This window comes from Spermophilus citellus, assembly GCF_964194105.1.
Source record: "Spermophilus citellus genome assembly, chromosome: 3".
NCBI classification, from domain to species: domain Eukaryota; kingdom Metazoa; phylum Chordata; class Mammalia; order Rodentia; family Sciuridae; genus Spermophilus; species Spermophilus citellus.
This window is the reverse complement of record NC_138184.1, coordinates 208,214,561-208,231,780: the sequence shown is the minus strand read 5'-3', so window position 1 is coordinate 208,231,780 and position 17,220 is coordinate 208,214,561. Positions and strand designations below refer to the sequence as shown.

At 40.7% G+C, this 17,220-nt stretch overlaps 1 protein-coding gene across 2 annotated transcripts in view; it reads left to right on the top strand.

Moving 5' to 3' along the window:
* The window catches only part of UBE2H (ubiquitin conjugating enzyme E2 H), a 100,728-nt gene extending 83,777 nt beyond the window's left edge, over positions 1-16,951 (top strand). For both annotated transcript variants that reach the window (XM_081284523.1, XM_081284522.1), the window contains 2 exons: positions 8,695-8,823; positions 12,662-16,951. In XM_081284523.1, the coding sequence (XP_081140649.1) occupies positions 8,695-8,823; positions 12,662-12,786 (254 nt within the window). In that variant the 3' untranslated portion in view covers positions 12,787-16,951. The remainder of the gene's footprint in view (positions 1-8,694; positions 8,824-12,661) is intronic.
* The last annotated feature ends 269 nt before the right edge of the window (positions 16,952-17,220 follow it).

Genomic DNA, 17,220 nt, shown 5'->3' with positions numbered 1-17,220 from the left:
CTTGTGATTACAATTTGTGGGTAAAGTCTCCCCCGTGCATGAACATTTGGTTTATGATTGCATGACATTATCTCTTGTTACTCTTTTTTGGCATTAACAACTATATTATTGCCTAGCAATTAAAGCTTTAATAAGGAGTTTTAGTGTAACTGCAAGAATACCTAGCTAGCTAATTACACATTAACTGCTCTTATTTCAGAAAGGTTAATAACAAATCCTATTAATGTATTTTAGCTTGCAGTCTCTTAAGGTAAGCAAGGTCACATAAGGTTTGAACTAGAATGACCTCTAAGAAATACCTCAGTAAGGTGAGAAATCTTTTGAGATTGACAAGGCAATGAACAGTGGTTTCGATGAACAAGATCTGTTTTCTTCATTCTAATCTACGTAAGAATGTTCGTTTTCTTCTGTAGACTATGCAATTTAAATACATTGGGTGGGGATGTTACTGTTAGGCAGTGAATGGGAAATGATTTTGTAACTGGGTTTGGAATTCTTTAAAATCACCCATGTTACATAACTACACACCTCATGTTGGTGACCTGGTACTTCAGAGGACATAGCTGCTCTTGTTTAGGTTTTAGTATACTGCATCTTTGACGTGGCCCTTTCCCACACATAACAGAACTACCTGTTTCTAATCTTAGAATACTTAAAAGCCAAAATGCTACCACAAAGTGACGTTAAATATATTGCATATATGGCAAAAAATTCATTTTGAAAAGTTTTTAATGAATTCTTTTTTTTGAAGAATTTTTTTCACAATGCCTTTATTTGTTTTACATGTGATGCTGAGGATCGAACCCAGTGCCTCATACATGCTAGGCAAGTGCTGTATCATTGAGCCCTAGCCCCAGACCGGAACTAATTCTTAATCGCTGCTAATAGCAGAAGAGTTGTGAGGAGGGAGGTGTTACGATTTATTTTGGTTTTTGCCTGCATTGAGACCTTTAAAAAGAAAGATCCATGAACTAGCATGGATTACGGGTTCATACCTTTTGTATATTTTATCCACACGTAAGACCCTCTCAGTTCAGTAGTTATGTATATTTTTTAATTTTTTTTAAGTTGTTGGTGGACATTTATTTATTTATTTGTGACGCTGAGAATTAAACTCAGTACCTCACCAGGCAAGTGCTCTACCACTGAGCTACAGCCCCCAACCCCATATTATGTACATTCTTTAATTTGCCTTTTAGCAAATTGGTGGTGGTATGTACCATTGTATTTGTTGCTTGTTAGCATTTAGCAAACTGAATCTGATGTGATGAATTGTGGCCAATAGGGCCTGTTCTGTGGCACCACAGGAAATTTTTATGGGTAGGCTGTTCCAGCTTGCATCTTGTGTGCCCTTGGAACAGTAGAGAAGTGGGCACTTGATCATTGAATTTGGGTTCAAAATAATCATTTTAGAGAATCTTACTCTAAATCTTAAAATTTTCTCTTTTGAAGTCAGCCTACCTGAGGGTATTCCTGATTAGCTTTTTGAAGTTTCAAAACGTCAAGGGGTGTTGGCCATCTGCTTACCAAGATATTTTTTCCCCTATATGTAACAAATGCTTAGATGTGGACAATGCAGGAGTCTCTGGTTGATGAAGTACATAGGTTTTGTACTTTTTTTTTTGGGGGGGGGGGGGGGGTTATTGAACCCAGGAACCTCAGGTACATACCCACCAGCCCTTTCTTTCTTTCTTTCTTTCTTTTTTTTTTTTTTTTTAGTACTAGAGATTTAACTCAGGGGCACTTAACTACTAAGGCACATCCACATCCCTTTTAATATTTTACGTAGAAATAGGGTCTTGCTGAGTTGCTTAGGGCCTCGCTAAGTTGCTGAGGCTAACTTTGAACTTGCAATCCTCTTGCCTCAGCCTCCTGAGCCACTGGGATTATATGCATGTGCCACTGCGCCTGGCTCCTTTCTATTTTTTGATGCAGGGTCTCACTAAGTTAGAGGCTGGCCTCCAACTCGATTTTCTTGCCTTAGCTTCCTTAGTCACTGGGATTATAAGAATTTTAGTTTTTTTCAATGTTTATGGATGAAAGTAAGAAAGTAAAAACTCAAATATATAATTATTGCAACTTCTTAGGAACTGGAAAAAGAGCAAAAGATGAAGATGTGTTAATTAACCCAAAATTATTACATATTCTGGAAATCTTATTATCCTAATTCCAAACTTTCCCTTTCCTTTGTTAGGGGGAAGAAAAGGTAGGCTAAGCCAGCACTAGACCCCTGAGCTACATCCCCAGCCCTCAATCTTACCACTGAAAATTTAGCTACCTGGTTTTTATACAAACAGTAGATACCCGCCTCCCCACCCCTTGCTAATAAAAACTTGTCTAAAGAAAGAAATGACATTTTTATGGTTGGCTTTGTTCTTACCATTTATCAGTTTATGACTTGCTCGGCGATTGATGATGAAGAATTCAACAGTTTCTTATAAGATGAGCAAAAGTCAGCCTAGGGGATTTGGCAGCTGATTTTCCCTAGTATTGAGGATATGAATAACATGATTGAAACGCCCAGGTGACCACAGCTTATTTAGCCATTAGTTCATCTCTACTGGCTAGACCCAGGGGGAAAAGTTCTGTGTAAATCACAGAGGGAATCATCAGTTCTAGACCATAAGAATTGACCTGTTGTGATTTTTGTGCATCTTTTCCCTTTCTAACTGTGAACAGGATTTTTTATTTTCTTCCCCTCCTTTCAACCCTTCTCTTCACTAAATTACAGAACAGACTTCCCTTGGTTTTCCTCTTGGGCAGCAAGAAGGTCTTCCACCAGAGGGAAGAGGGACAGAGAATTCTATGTTTGTTTGATAGCATGCTTCTGAAGTAAGAAGAGTTTTGGACCAAAGCAACTTGCCCTTAGTGAGAAATTACCTGATTGGTTGTTTTTTGTTTTAGTATTTTTTAGTTGGACAAAATACCTTTATTTATTTTTATGTGGGGTAGGGTTGAACCCAGCACCTTGCACTTGCTAGGCAAGCACTCTAACGCTGAGCCACAACCCCAGCCCCTACCTGACTGATTTAAGGAAAGTTTTTTTTTTCCTGATTACAAAAGGAAGAGTATGGAGCCCTGAAGGCTATCTAGAAGATGGCTGCCTTGATCCAGGGCTGGAATATGGATGGGGCTTGACTAGACAGGCTGGGAAGAAGAGGAACTAGAGATGTTTTGTTAGAGCTTGTGGCAAGTCAGGAAACTGAGTGTTGTATAAGAAGAAAGCCTGACTACATTTCCTCTGAAGATTTGGCACCCAGGGGCGAGGGTGTTGCAGTAAACCTACACTTTTTATTAAGAGGAGGGAATGGGTTTCAGAAGTATAGGACTTGATTATTCCTCTCCCCAGAAATAAGTAAAATAAAAATTTAAGAATAGACTTCCCAGAGTGAGAGAGTACAAAACTAATTTTTAAAAATACCTCAGAATTCACACTGCTGTACAGGAACTGCTATCTTTTCAAATAAGTTGCTTTTTTGTTTGTAAAAAGGAGCAGCACATGGGCATCCAGAACAGGGAGTAGAAGTAGAAAGAGGAGTGAGTTAGGTGGCTTTTGAGAAAGTAGGAATGGCTTTGATTTTTCTTGACACCTGGTTGTGACTATATTATATGATAGTGGTATTATCTGAGTCACAGCTTTTTTTTTTTTTTTTTTAAGTGTTAAATCTGAAAAAATAGGCACGGTGGCACATGCCTATAATCCTAGCAGCTCAGGAGGCTGAGGCAGGAGGATCATAAGTTCAAAGTCAGTCTCAACTTGGTGAGGCCCTAAACAACTTAATGAGACCCTGTCTCAAAATAAAACAAAAAGGACTGTGGACGTGGCTCAGTGGTTAAGTATCCCTAGGTTCAATCCCTGGTACCTTAAAAAAAAAAAAAATATATATATATATATATATATATAAAATTATTATATATAACAAGTGAAGATCCTGCAAATAAAAGTCCCCAAGATGACCGCCTGCTTGCTAAGTGGGGCCTGCTTTCCTGGTGGGCAGACCGTGTCCTGCTTTAACATCCATAGGAATATAACCTCAAGAAAGTAGCATACTTTACCAAATTTTCCATTTTGATGTTCAAAGGAAATAGAGGACGAAGAAATAACTTAAGGTCACTGGATCATAAATAGCCAAGAATAAGACATAGATGTGTTATTTGTTCCTCCTGTGTTTTCCACTTTAGACGATAGGCCATCTTATTGTGAATCACCTGGGGTAGGGTGGCTTTACATTAAGAATTAGTATGATTTTGTTTTTCTATGTGACTCATTTTAATTAACATTTAATCCTTAAGGGTTACAGTAGCTGAAATTTCTACTCTTAAGAGATGGTACATTTGTATTAATATTTTAGTGTAGCTCCTTAGTGTAGTTTGTGGCAGATGTTATAGTCATTTTTAGCAATGTGTAATACTTCCTGGTAAGGAACAGCAGTGTTACACTTCTCTTTTTGCAGAAGTTGAGATGCAGAGAGGAAGAGACCTGCCCGAGGTCAAAGAATAAGTCAGGAAAGGCCCAAGATTAGACTTTAGGTTTTCATTCATTGTTCACCACTGAGAAACCAACCTGCATTTTGCTGGAAACTCCATCCTAATGGAATCTGCTTGCTCTCCACAGTGTGTTAAGCAATGTGTGTCCTACCATTCTCTAAATCAGCCTTTTAATGCTGCTTTAATGGATCCACCTTTTCCTGCCTGTGGTTTGGCATACTTCCACCTGAAGAAGGTGGTGATGATTGCAGTATGCAGAAAGAGAGAAGAAGAGGTCAGGAAAGACTGCTCAGCCATAGCCTCTTCAGCTCAGCTGACAAACCTGTGTTTTCTTAAGCCAAAGAACCTGCAAACAAATAGCCACACCTTTCCAGTTTGGTCTTTAGGGATAGGGTCTGCATAGACTAGTGACCCTGGCTGCTCATTTGTGCTCAGATATTTGTATCATGTGCATGCAAGGCCAGCCAGTCCTAGTTGGAAGCCCTGGGGTAGGTATGAAGAGCTTTGTGGGTGATTTTGATAAACTCATAGCTAAGATCTAGACTCACCTAGGGACCACTGCTGTAGATTGAGTGAGGTAAATGATGCTGCTTTTGATGAGAAATCATGATTTGAGTGTTTAAAAAAATAATATGAATATATAGTTTTTATTCCTTAACTGGGGTAAGAATATTACATGAATGCTATAGAACCACACTTCAATACCTGCTGATTTAGTCTAGGGCTCATCATAAACTGTGCTTCTCGGGGATCTTGGGACAGTTTGTACAAAATAGGGCAGCCAGAAATGGAGCCAGCTGACTATAATCACTAGATTGGGTATACTGAGCTTTATCTCAAGCTCTTTTTTTATTTTTTATTTTGGGACAGGGTGTCATCAGCTGGGGATGTAGCTACAGGAGTAGAGCAATTGCCTAGCATGTACAGATCCCTGGGTTCGATCTCTAGGACTCCACACAAGAGAAAGAGACAGGGTCTTGCCGAGGCTGGCCTAGAATTTGCCATCAGTCTCCCAATTTGCTGGCATTTTAGGTGTGTGCCACTGTGCCATTGCAGCATCTTTATCTTGAATGCAGATTATCTGCACATCTAAGAGATGTTCCTTTTTGGGAAAACTGTGGCTTCTTAGCACCCTTATTAGCCACTTTGAGGAATGCCACACTGCTTTAAAGTGGTCAGGACCAGAACATCTTAAGATGGCCTGCAGAAGCTATCATCTTCACCCAGAGCCAAGGTATGGACTTTCCTTTTCTGTTCTTCGTTGTAGATGTGACTCAGTGCAGCTGTAAAAATGGATCAAAAGTGTGTTAACACAGGAAGCAAGAACCAATAATTAAGGGCTCTTTTACTTGTTTGGAACAAACACGTAGGCAAAGCCACTTATTGGTAGCTTGTGAAAACTTAAAGGTAGTAGGAAAGGGTATAAAATCTCTTTCTGTGATACAAGAAACCTCTGGTTATATAGTATATTGTTTGCAGCATTTCTATAGCCCTGAAGCACTTCTCGGTATTACTTACAGAGAACAGAACCTATACTTTTGTAAGGATTTCTGTTGTTTGGTAGGTGTAGTCAGCAGCTAATCCTTCTGAGTGACAGAAGCCTCTAGCTCTGTCACTAGTGTGGGTCACTTCCTCTTAAAAACAAGCATATTGCTTCTTAGAAAGGACCATAGAAACGCCCAAACATGGTTTTCTTAGAGCTTGTCCTGCTGGACTAGCACTTGTAGAAAGGGGTGGATTCGTCTCTAAGCCGTGGGCTTTGGCTCCCCTGCCCAAGAAGTTGTACAGTTTTGCTGCAGAGATATGGGGAGCTTGTGCTATCATGAAAATTGAAACATTCCCCCTCTCCTTTTTTTTTAATCCATTAACAGAGGTAGCATAGTGGATATGTCCAGGTTTGAAATCCAACCTTTTTGGCAAATTACTTAACCTCTGTGTACCTGGGTTTCTTTATGTGTAAAATGGAGAGTTTGAATGAATCTTTTTAGTTTGCTTGCTCTTTGGCATTTTCTGTCATTACCTTAAAAACTCACCCACCAACCCAAGGATTAAGAGAGGGAAAACAAAGGCTGAGCACAGTGGTACAGGCCTATAATCTCAGAGGCTGAGACTGGAGGATTTAAAGGTCAAAGCCAGCCCTTAGTGAGACCCTAAGCAATTTAGCAAGACCTTTCTCAAAATATTTTTTTAAAAGGGCTGGGGATGTGGCTCAGTTGTTATGTGCCTTTGGGTTCAATCCTGGTATCAAAAAAAAAAAAAAAAAAAAAAAAGTTGTTTGGTTTCAGTATCTAGCTGTTAAGGAGCTATGTACATCATTCTCAGACTGGTGCCTCCCAATCCAGCATCTTCTAGCCATTAGTGGTCATTTAAATTCAAATTAGATTTAAATAAAATGAAAAATTTATTCCCATAGTCATTCTAGCCATGTGACTGGTGGTTACTGTTTTGGACAGTGCAGGTAGAGAAAATTTTCATCACTGCAGAAAGTCCTGTTGAATAATGCAGCTCCAGAGTATTCTAACTGCTCAGTTTCTTAACCTTACAGTGGTAAGGAAGAGCCACCTCTTAAGTTGAGAGTTTTCTAGAGCAGAGTCTGGCAAACAATCTACCCATTTTTGTATATAAAGTTTTACTGGCATACAACCACACCCATTTGTTTAGCTGTTATCTTTGGCTGCTTTTGTGCTACAGTAGCAGAGCTGTTTGTTGAATACAGACTAAGTGGGCCCACAAAGCCTAAGGTATTTACTGATGTTTTGCAAAAAGCTTTGCACACCTCTTAATAGCCAGTTTCTTCAGCCTCAACACTGTAGTTCTGGTCCAGAAAATTGTTTGTTGTGGGGGGGCTATCCTGTGCATCCCTGGACTCTACCCACTAGATGCCAGTTGCAGCCTCTAGTTATAATACCAAAAATGTCTCCCATCATTGCCAGATTCCCCTGGGGAGCAAAACCTGAGGTTAAAAAACCACAAATCTCAAGTGATATGACTTGGCAGCGCATTCACATGTAACACTGCATAGAAGGTTCATTGTAAAAATAAAAATCATTAGAGATGGGCACAATTGCGCATACCTGTAATCCCAGGGGCTTGAGATGCTGAGGCAGGAGGATCACAAGTTTGAGGCCAGTCCCAGCAATTTAGTGAGGCCCTAAACAACTTAGTGAGAACCTTCTCTAAAAAAAGAGCTGGAAATGTAGCTCTGAGATAAAATGCCCCTGGGTTCAATCCTTAGTAACAACAACAACAACAAAAAAAAGTGAGAATTAAAATATCAAGTCCTATACAATTTTGTTCAGTTCTTATAAGATCTGGTACTTGAATACTTTTTAGAGGACTTTAAAAGTTGTAAAGATGGCTATTTTAAGAAACTATTCATTTTGTAAGAATATAGGGTACCTTAGAGTATTGGCACAAGTTTTAGTAATATGTGCAGTATTTCTAAGTTTTCATTTTGGAAAATAGAGTAACTTGGAATTGGAAAATTGGGGCTGGGGATATGGCTCAGTGAATAGTGCTTGCTGAGGCCCTGAGTTCCATCCCAGTACCACAAAATTAAATATATTATTATCATATATTATTTATATTTTAAGGAGAATTGCCTTTCAAAGCAAATATCAGGTATATCTGAATCTGGTTCTTCAAGTTAAAATTAAATTGGGCATGGTGGCATATCCCAATGATTCAGAAGGCTGAAGCAAGAGGATCTCAAGGACAAAGTCGGCCTGGGCAACTTAATGAGACCCTGCCTCAAAATCTAAAAATATAAGGGCTGGGGAGAAAGGGCTCAGTGGCAGAGCACTTGCCTGCCATGCATGAAACCTTGGGCTTGATTCCTACCACCCACTGCAAAAAAAATTAATTCAAATTTAAAAGTTCAGTTGTCATTGAAATGCATATGTAATATAGGTCACATATAGTGGTGCACACTTTTATGGAAAGTCATCCTCGTGTAATTTTAAAAAACTAAGGGGCTGGGGTTGTGGCTCAGTGGTACATGTGAGGCACAGGTTCAATCCTCAGCACCACATAAAAATAAACAAAAATAATAGCAGATGAAGTAAAAAAAAAAAAACACAAAAAAACAACTTTTTTTTTTTTTTTAATCTAAGAAGTTAAGCAGGTTTTACTGCTGAATTCTGGTTTAGGTGAACTTGCATGTTCCTGTTCCCATGCATGAAGTGCTTGTTTGTTTGTCTGTTTCAGATCTTACCAATATATTTGAATCCTTCCTGCCCCAGTTGTTGGCCTATCCTAACCCCATAGATCCTCTCAATGGTGATGCTGCAGCCATGTACCTCCACCGACCAGAAGAATACAAGCAGAAAATTAAAGGTAAGAAGGTACATAGTTTAAAGTGGAATCAAAAGAATTTAAGTCACTTAAAAGTCTTAAGTTGCTTAGTTCCTCAATTTTTCTCTGACCTAAAAAAAGAGACAGTTGTAGTACTTGCCAACCTCCAGTTTATCATGTAGAGTGCCAATTGGCTTGCCCTTAGGATTTAGAATCCTTTTCTCTCCCATAATTAAGACAGCTTGTATACTAATGGGGCTGAAATTTTATTGAAAGGAAAATATGTGAAAGAAAGCTATAGTTCCAGTGGTCTTACTCATGATCATTGACTTTTCCTTTTCACCTCTGTGTTTTTGAGAACTTTCACATTTGAAAAGTCTAGATACATAAAACTCAATTAAAAAGAAGAAAAAGTCAATTGGTGAAAGTGTACCTGCTCTTAACAAATGGCAGGCACTGGTATCCTCCCAGTTTTAATACAACTTGCTCATCTGCAGAGGATCCATGTGTCAGCTTTCTCAAAATGTGTGGGCCTTTGAGATATATTTGTAAGAGACTGCAGTAGTTTTTATTAGAGCTTGAAGATATAGTTCTTATTTGTAGTCCTTAAGTCTTAACTGTGTCAGGCATAAAACAAACAGGAGCATTGTGCGTATTTATTGAACAGTTATTTTCCTTCTGTTTGTTTCCTCATTTTCTGTAGTCTCTGTAGGGTATTGTTTGGAGCTTTTCTTTAGATAAAGCAGAAATAAATCTAGTATAATTTACTTAGATCTCAAATTAATATTTAATTTATGTAGCACAGTATCTGCATATCCAAGTGAACAGGTATTCCAAAAAAGAGGCAGTCATTTCAACCAGATAAAGTTCTATTATGAGAACATACTAAAATTTGACATAGGAATCGCTTAACAGCATCTGCAAACCACAGATATCTCAGTGCAGAATATATTTCTATAGCTCTCATATTCATTATGCCTCAGCAGTTTAACATTAGCCTTATTTTTGTGCATATCTTCTCTGGTCCCAGTTACAAAAGGAATCCATTGTTAATTGGTGATCATTTTATCTTCCTGGTGACCTGAGGACTCAAGGCCATCAGACCTGAGTGCATCCCTACCTCCTGCTGTGCCTTTATTATCTAGCCCTCCCACCTTTTCTTTGTCCTCACAGGAATAAGAAGTGTCCCACTTTATTTCTGAAACTCACTCCTCTCACCAGCCTGTGTTTTGTTCTCCCAGCTATCCCCTTCCTCTTCTATCCCAGCTGTCAGAGCTGCCCTGTTTCAGAAGCCTTTATCTGCTCATGTGGGGTCCTCTAGGAATCTTGCTATCTATTTCATCTTCAAACTTCCTGCTTCCTTGCCTTAAACTCCTGTAGTTGTTTCCCCTCTTCTCCTGAATCTGTGACCTCAATTCTTCTGATCCTGTGGACCCATCTCAAGTTCCATTTTCTTCAGCCTCTCTGCAGCTTTGATCTTTCACTCTTTACCTTTCTGAAAATTTCTCATTTCACTTGCCAAATGTGACTATTCTCATATGTATTGGTCTTTAGACCCCTCTGTACCCCATTGGGGAGCTATCCACTTCTCTCAGTATCAGGTACTCCTCCAGGTCAATGCTTTCCAAATGTGTGTGTCTCAGCCTGACCCTCTCCCAGGCTGCCTGACAGGCATAGCTGTTGTGTGGCAGTCACCACAAAAGCAGCACATTTACATCACTTCGAACCCTTTCCTGTCCTGGAAACTTGTCAGTGCCATTTTAGAGTGTACATTTGAAATGAAACCTGAAAACAGGTTTAAATATTGAACAGCCTGAAGAACTGGGCACCCTTAGAGCTGTGTAAAGATGTCACTTTCTGCTCAAAAACCTTTGCTGAGTGGCATGAAGTGTGCCATTCCAGGTTTTCTGCTACTGAGGTAATCGACATCTTTGCCTTTACTTCTCTAAATGTGTCACTATGTGACAATCAAGTTGGAGGAGTTTTCTTTTGTTAATGGATAGTTTCATTGTCATGGATAGTTTCAAATCTATGGAGAAAAACAATTACCATAAACACACCACTGACCTGTAGCAAAACCTCACTATTCTGCCTTATGTACTTCAGATTTCTTTCAAGAAAGAAGACTCAAACAGTTCTCTTTTGTCGCTGTGCTCTCACTCCCAGCCACTTACCTTTTCCAAGTCTTTCTCCTAGAATGGCCTGTCCTATGCTGCAGCTACCAGAGCTTGGGATCAGTGTGGTTGTGACCTCCCTCCCAGGACCCTCCACTGATTTCTTCCCAAGCTGCTTTCCTACTGGTGCTTGAGCAGCCTCCCAAGTGCCAGGATTATAGGCCAGCTCTGTCCCTTGACTATACTAAAGAAAGCTGATAGATCAAATTACAATGTCAAAAAACAATGTTAGTGTGACCAATTTCTGTGAAGAAGCAGAATAGCCAGGCACAAATAAAATTTCTAAGGCTTTAATATTTCTCTCACTCCAAAAAGTAAATTCTTACCTAGATTAGGGCTAGTTAAACTTCATGATCTTGGTATCAAGTTTTGTTAATGAACTTAAAGGGCTTAAAGTTTCAAGTCTACAAACTTTGTAAAGAAAATATGAAAAATATTCTTAGCTATAGCCCTGTGGTTTCCTAGAAGTTGGCAGTCCATGAAGCCATCTGCCTATCTCCATCCCTGCAACAACATAGTAGAAAAGACAAAACTACAAGGACACGTGATTTTGTGTGTGTCCTGCTTAACATTTGTGTGTGGGTGGGTGGGTGTGGTAGTGGGAATTCAGGTTGCTCTACCATGGAGCTATACCAAACCACTCCCACCCCCACTACCCCCACTTTTTTTCTGAGACAAGGCCTTGCTAAGTCAGTGAGGTTGGCCTCAAACTTGTAATTCTCCTGCCTCAATGTCCCGACTTGCTGAGATTACAGGAGTGTACCACTGTGCCTGAACAGCTTGCAATCTTTTTATCAGAGGGTAGGGGTTACTGGGGATTGAACTCTGAGGTACTTTACCACTGAGCCATTTGCAGCTCAATTTTTTTTTTTTTTAAATTTTAAAACAGGGTCTCACTAAGTTGATTAGGGCCTCACCAAGTTTCTGGGGCTGGCCTTGAACCTCAGCCTCCCAAGTTGCTGGGATTGCAGGCGCGTGTCACTGGCACCAGCTTGCATTCTTGATGTGATTTGTACTATCTGCCTATCTCTTCATATTGTGTGTGATTTACTTGAAAACAGTGTGCAGTTTTGGGAACATGTTCATTGTTTATTCAGCAGTTCTTAAATTCTTTTTCAGCCAGTAGACTGAGACTAGGCACTAGCAGCATAAATCTTCAGGTGAATAATGCATGGTAAAATCACGCAGAGGCTCCTGTGCCTCCAAATAGCAGCTCATTCTGATGAACAGTCTGGGAGATGATTTTTGCTGGCTGCTTCCAAAATCTGACAGGCAGGATCTGTGTAGACTAAATAATAATAGATCTAGCTGTAATTATACAACTGCAAATCTGAAAACGATGGGGATTTTCTCATAAATTTCTGTGGAATCCTAACTAGTCCTGTTGTATCTGGGGTGTGAGTCGCTTTATTAACATCAAAGTAAAACATATCAAGTGTGGAGAAATATCATTTCTCCCACCCCTCCAGCATTCCAGGATGGTGATGAAAGGTAGTTATCCTTCTGAAAATCAAGTATTCCGTGTTGCCACTGCCATCTCCCCTGTAGGATCCCCCTTAGCTACAATGACCATACTAAATGTCATCTTGTCGCCCCTGCTATAGAAGAGGAGTCTGAACCTCTGTGGGACTTGACAGCATTGGGGTCACTAAAGCACATGTCTGCCCACTCACCTACCGGTGTTTTCTTTCCCCCACCCCATGCAGAGTACATCCAAAAATATGCAACGGAGGAGGCCCTGAAGGAGCAAGAAGAGGGCACTGGTGACAGCTCATCGGAGAGTTCTATGTCTGACTTTTCAGAAGATGAGGCCCAGGACATGGAGTTGTAGTAGAAAAAGCACCTGCTTTTCAGAAAGACTATTATTTCCTAACCATGAGAAGCAGACTATAATATTCATATTTAAACAAAGCAATTTTTTTTATTACTAAACAAGGTTTTTATGAATAATAGCATTGATATATATATATTATATATCACCCTTTAGATCTTGATTTCTTGGTCATTTCTCAACCTGAGGTGCATAGCATATTCCCACATTCCATTTTGGTAGCAATATGCGGTCTGAATGCATGCATTCATAAGTCCATTTGGCCAAGTCAGCCTATGTGCTACTGAACTGTCAAAAGAAATAGCCGCTCGATAGGTAGACATGAGTAAAACTAACAGGAAAAAGTTGCTTCTTTTATTGATGGTTCCAAAGAAACAAACCAAACCAACCAGCTCTTGGACATGAAGATAGAATAGTGCTTTTTCAAAGTGGAAAGGAAAAAATTGGGGAGGAAGAGGCCTGCTGTGGGAGCATGTAGAGCCAGCCATGTACGAATCAGCTGCTCCTCCAAGAGTCCTCAGTGGGCCCGTTTCTGTGGAGTAACAGTGTAAAACAGGGAGCCAATTGGAGAATTGGAACTTAAAACATCTTTTTGACTGATTAAAGTACATTTTTATACGTAGATTCCTGCCCTTCACGCTACCAGACCTGTGGCCACAGCATTTTGCTTTGGAGAAGCTTTTTGGAAGTGTTTTCTGAACCCAATTCTTTTTCTTGGGGGTACAGCTTGTAATCCAGACCTTTTTTGAGCGGACAGGAGGAGAAAAGTGACTGGAAGATGCTTCCTCTCATCCAACAGTGAAAAGTCACATCCTAGTGTTGGGCCAGCTTGAGACCACGGCCCTGGACTAAGAGCTTTAAACTGGCGGGGCTTGTTGTTTGTTGGTGGTGGTTTTTTTGTTTGTTTGGGTTTTTTTGTGTATGTGTGTGTGGGTTTTTTTTTTTTTTTTTTTTTTTTAACTGTTGGGTTTTTTTTGTTTTTTGGGTTTTTGTTTTTTTTTTTGGTGTGTGTGGATGTGTGTGAGAATTGTGCTTAGACAGGTAACAAACTTAAACTTCACCTACCAAGAGATGGTCTCCTCGCTGGACAAGCCGCTCAGTGGATTTTTAGACCTGGGAAGAAGATCTGCCTGGTGGCTGCAAGGCCCTGGGCTCTCTTTAATGCTTGGGTTTTGTTTTCTCTCCTGCTGCTGCTCCTGGCAGCAGCCTGGTCATCATATGCTTGTGGGAGTGGGAAATGAGTATTTCAGACCCAACACATGTGCTAAATTTAAGATGCATAATAATTGGAACAAATAAAGTTTCTTGTACCCAAAGTGGCTCTACATGGGAAAAACCGCTGTCTTCAGAGAGTGACTGACAAGGAAGAAGGGATCCTGAAACATGCACTAGTAGGGTGGGTTGTGAAGGAAGGTCGCTTTCTGTCCTGGGTGGGTTCAGAGCAATTCAGTTTAAAATGCCTGCTAGTCCCGTGTTTGCTCACCTAAACCTGCGTCCAGGTTGCGGTGGAATTTTCTTTCAAATCTGAGTGTTGCCTGCTGTACCTGGAGGGGAATTTGGAGACATTATAGACAGCAGCTCCCCACCCCTGCCCTGCAACCAGTAGGACAAAAGCAGAATTAGTCAATCCTAAAAGCCTCTAAAGACAACTTTTGAGTATCCCTGGGATAATTTTTCTTTCTGATGTGTGTCTTTAGTTTAGAAGTGCTGTATTCCACAAGGTTTAAGTCAGTGAGGTTGGAAGAATACCCTATTTTTTTTTTAATTCAAAAAGCACAATCAATCTTTTCTTTGAAAATCTATAAAGTACAACTTGCTTTTTAGCATGATTATTTTCCTAAATAAAAAGACAGAATTTACTAATTTTATGTTAATTATGGGCATGAAGCAAAAGGTTTTCTTTTTGAAAAATGCAGTTCTGTAGGGCTGTGGTTAGTTAACTATACTGACTATTGCTAGCATTTGTGGCGTGTTGGAAGGGTAGTATTAACTATTTAACATGTGATGGTGTACTTGACCTGGCTTGCTGTCTTTTCATGGCCTTGCGGGAGGGAGGGTCTCTGCCAGCCCTGTGGGACCTGCTTCCCTGCACTTTAGCAGTTTGCTTGTTCTGTAGCCTTTACTGTAGGTGCTCCTTAGAGTAGGCTTGAAGTGCTGGGTGATGATTTGAGTTCAAACAATAAATTGTATTTTTTCAATATTGTACAAACAATAGTGTTCTAATTACCTTTCCAAAAAAAATAATTGGTTTTGATCTTGTCCAAGAAAAAAAAAATCCCTAATAGAACAAAGTTTAGGGAAGGTCTGTGAGCAGCGTCACAGCTCTGCCCCTCACTGGGAAATCATCTCCACTTTGCTTCAGGGAAAAGCCATCAGCTTGCCTGGCGTGAAGTGGCAGCAGTCCGGGGCTGTTTGTGCAGAATTTCCACGTGAAGACAGGTGGGGGCTGCAAGGGCTAAGCAGCAAGTCTGAGTGTGGTTACGGAGTGTGCGTGAGTGCGTGTTTTTGAGTTTGTGGGGAAGGTCTAATTGGGCTTCTGTTAGCAATGGAAGCTCCTGTGATTCCTACCCAAATCACACTACCCTGGTTCTGTGCACTAACCCCATCTTGGCACTAACCCTGGTCGCAGGCATGTTTTGGCACTTGGCCTTTTCCTCAGCTCTGGGAAATTGGCTTTTGGTAGGTTAGAAGGTTCTCTTCTGTAACACTGCTCCTTCCCAGGTCCTGGGCAGGGTGGAATAGGAGCTAATACAGGTGGTACAGAGAAGGAAGAAGGCCTGGCTGGGTCTCTAAGTTGCTCACCTATGAGAGGAGTTAAATCTGCAGTAGAGGGGGTTACAACACCAAAAGCCTTTCGGAGCTGTCCAAAAGTGTCCCTTCTAACACTCAGCCTCCAGAGATGGTTCCAGGGTGTTGGGGCGGGTGTGTGTGTGCGCGCGCTCTGCTGAACATGCTTGGCTTTAGAGGCAATGGAAGTAAGTCAAAAGCTGCATCTGGAAATTACTCTTGGTATCCATAATTTTTGAAATCCTAACTGGTTTACCAGCACACACTATCCTTTGCCCCTATTTAAATGACAGCTCAAGCTCTCACCAAGCACTAAGGAGCCAGGTGACTGTAGCCCTGCAGCATGAACCCAATGCCCTCCAGAAGCCCAGCATGGTGACCATTGGGCCACGTTCAGCGGTAGCCAATCAGACACTGGCGTTTGAGCTTGTCTTCAGTCTCCTCACTCTTCTTGAGGTTACTGTGCATTTTCAACCAGCATTTTCTACTAGTGAGATAATTATCAAAGTTGCCATATAAACTCTCCAATGCTGATACTTTTCATCCACTTCAAAAACTGTTCTAATTGCCAACTGGCTAGGCTGCAGAGGAGTGTCTCCCCTTGAAGGAATTTTGCCCTCAAAAAGGCTCCCTGAAGCCCTAGATGGCCTTGGCCTGATGCTTGCTTTTCCTAGGCCTCCTGCTGGGATGGCCGAAAATCATGACAGGCCCTCTGCTAGCCTCTGTGGGTCAAGTTCCTAGGCACATGTTTCTGGGAACTACTTTTTGATTTTAAATGGCATGTGGCCCTTTAATGTTTTAGTGACTCGATTAGAAAAGTGAAAGCCATTTACAAAAGTGAGCAAGAGTTTTACTTCATTTCATCAACTTCCTAACTGGGTTCACAGCCTTGTTGAGTAAAATCAAATCATTTCTGATTGGGCACAAAGAACTGCATTTCTCTGGACTTCTGAATCCATGTTCATACTTCCTCTGGCCACTGGACACCTTGTGATCCCGTCAGGGACTGGATGGAGTGGAGCCCTCTGGGGCAGGAGGGTTTTTGCTCACCTGAGGAAGGGCCAGGGCTCTTAAGTTAGCCAATACTTATCTTGGCTGTGGGCTTGGGAAGAAATGGCCATTATTTACTGATTGTATTTGGTACATATTGTGTGATACTTGAAGAGAGAAAAGGGACTTACCAGCCCTTCATTGAAATCGAAGCTTTTTATTGCTTATTTTTTCCTTGCCCCATCTCCTTCCTTTCACCTTTTTCCTTGCATTGTGATGATCTTGTGGCATGTCTGTCACCAAGACAAATGCCTCCTCTGACTATAACCTCTTAATAGTTGTGTATAATGAAAACTGTAAACTTTTTTAAATAAAATGTGTATATACCTTGGCAAATGGCTGGACCTTGATCAATAAGATAAGAGCCCCATGATGTCTCTGAGCCCGGTAGCACACGCCTATAATCCCAGCAGCTCTGGAGGCTGAGGGAGGATTTTTCAAACCAGTCTCAGCAATGGCGAGGCACTAAGCAACTCAGTGAGACCCCATCTCTAAATACAAGACAAGGGTTGGGGATGTGGTAGAGTCCCTAAATTAATTCCCTGGTACCTAAACAACCTGCTGTTCCTCCAGTTCCTCTGAACAACATAATTTTAT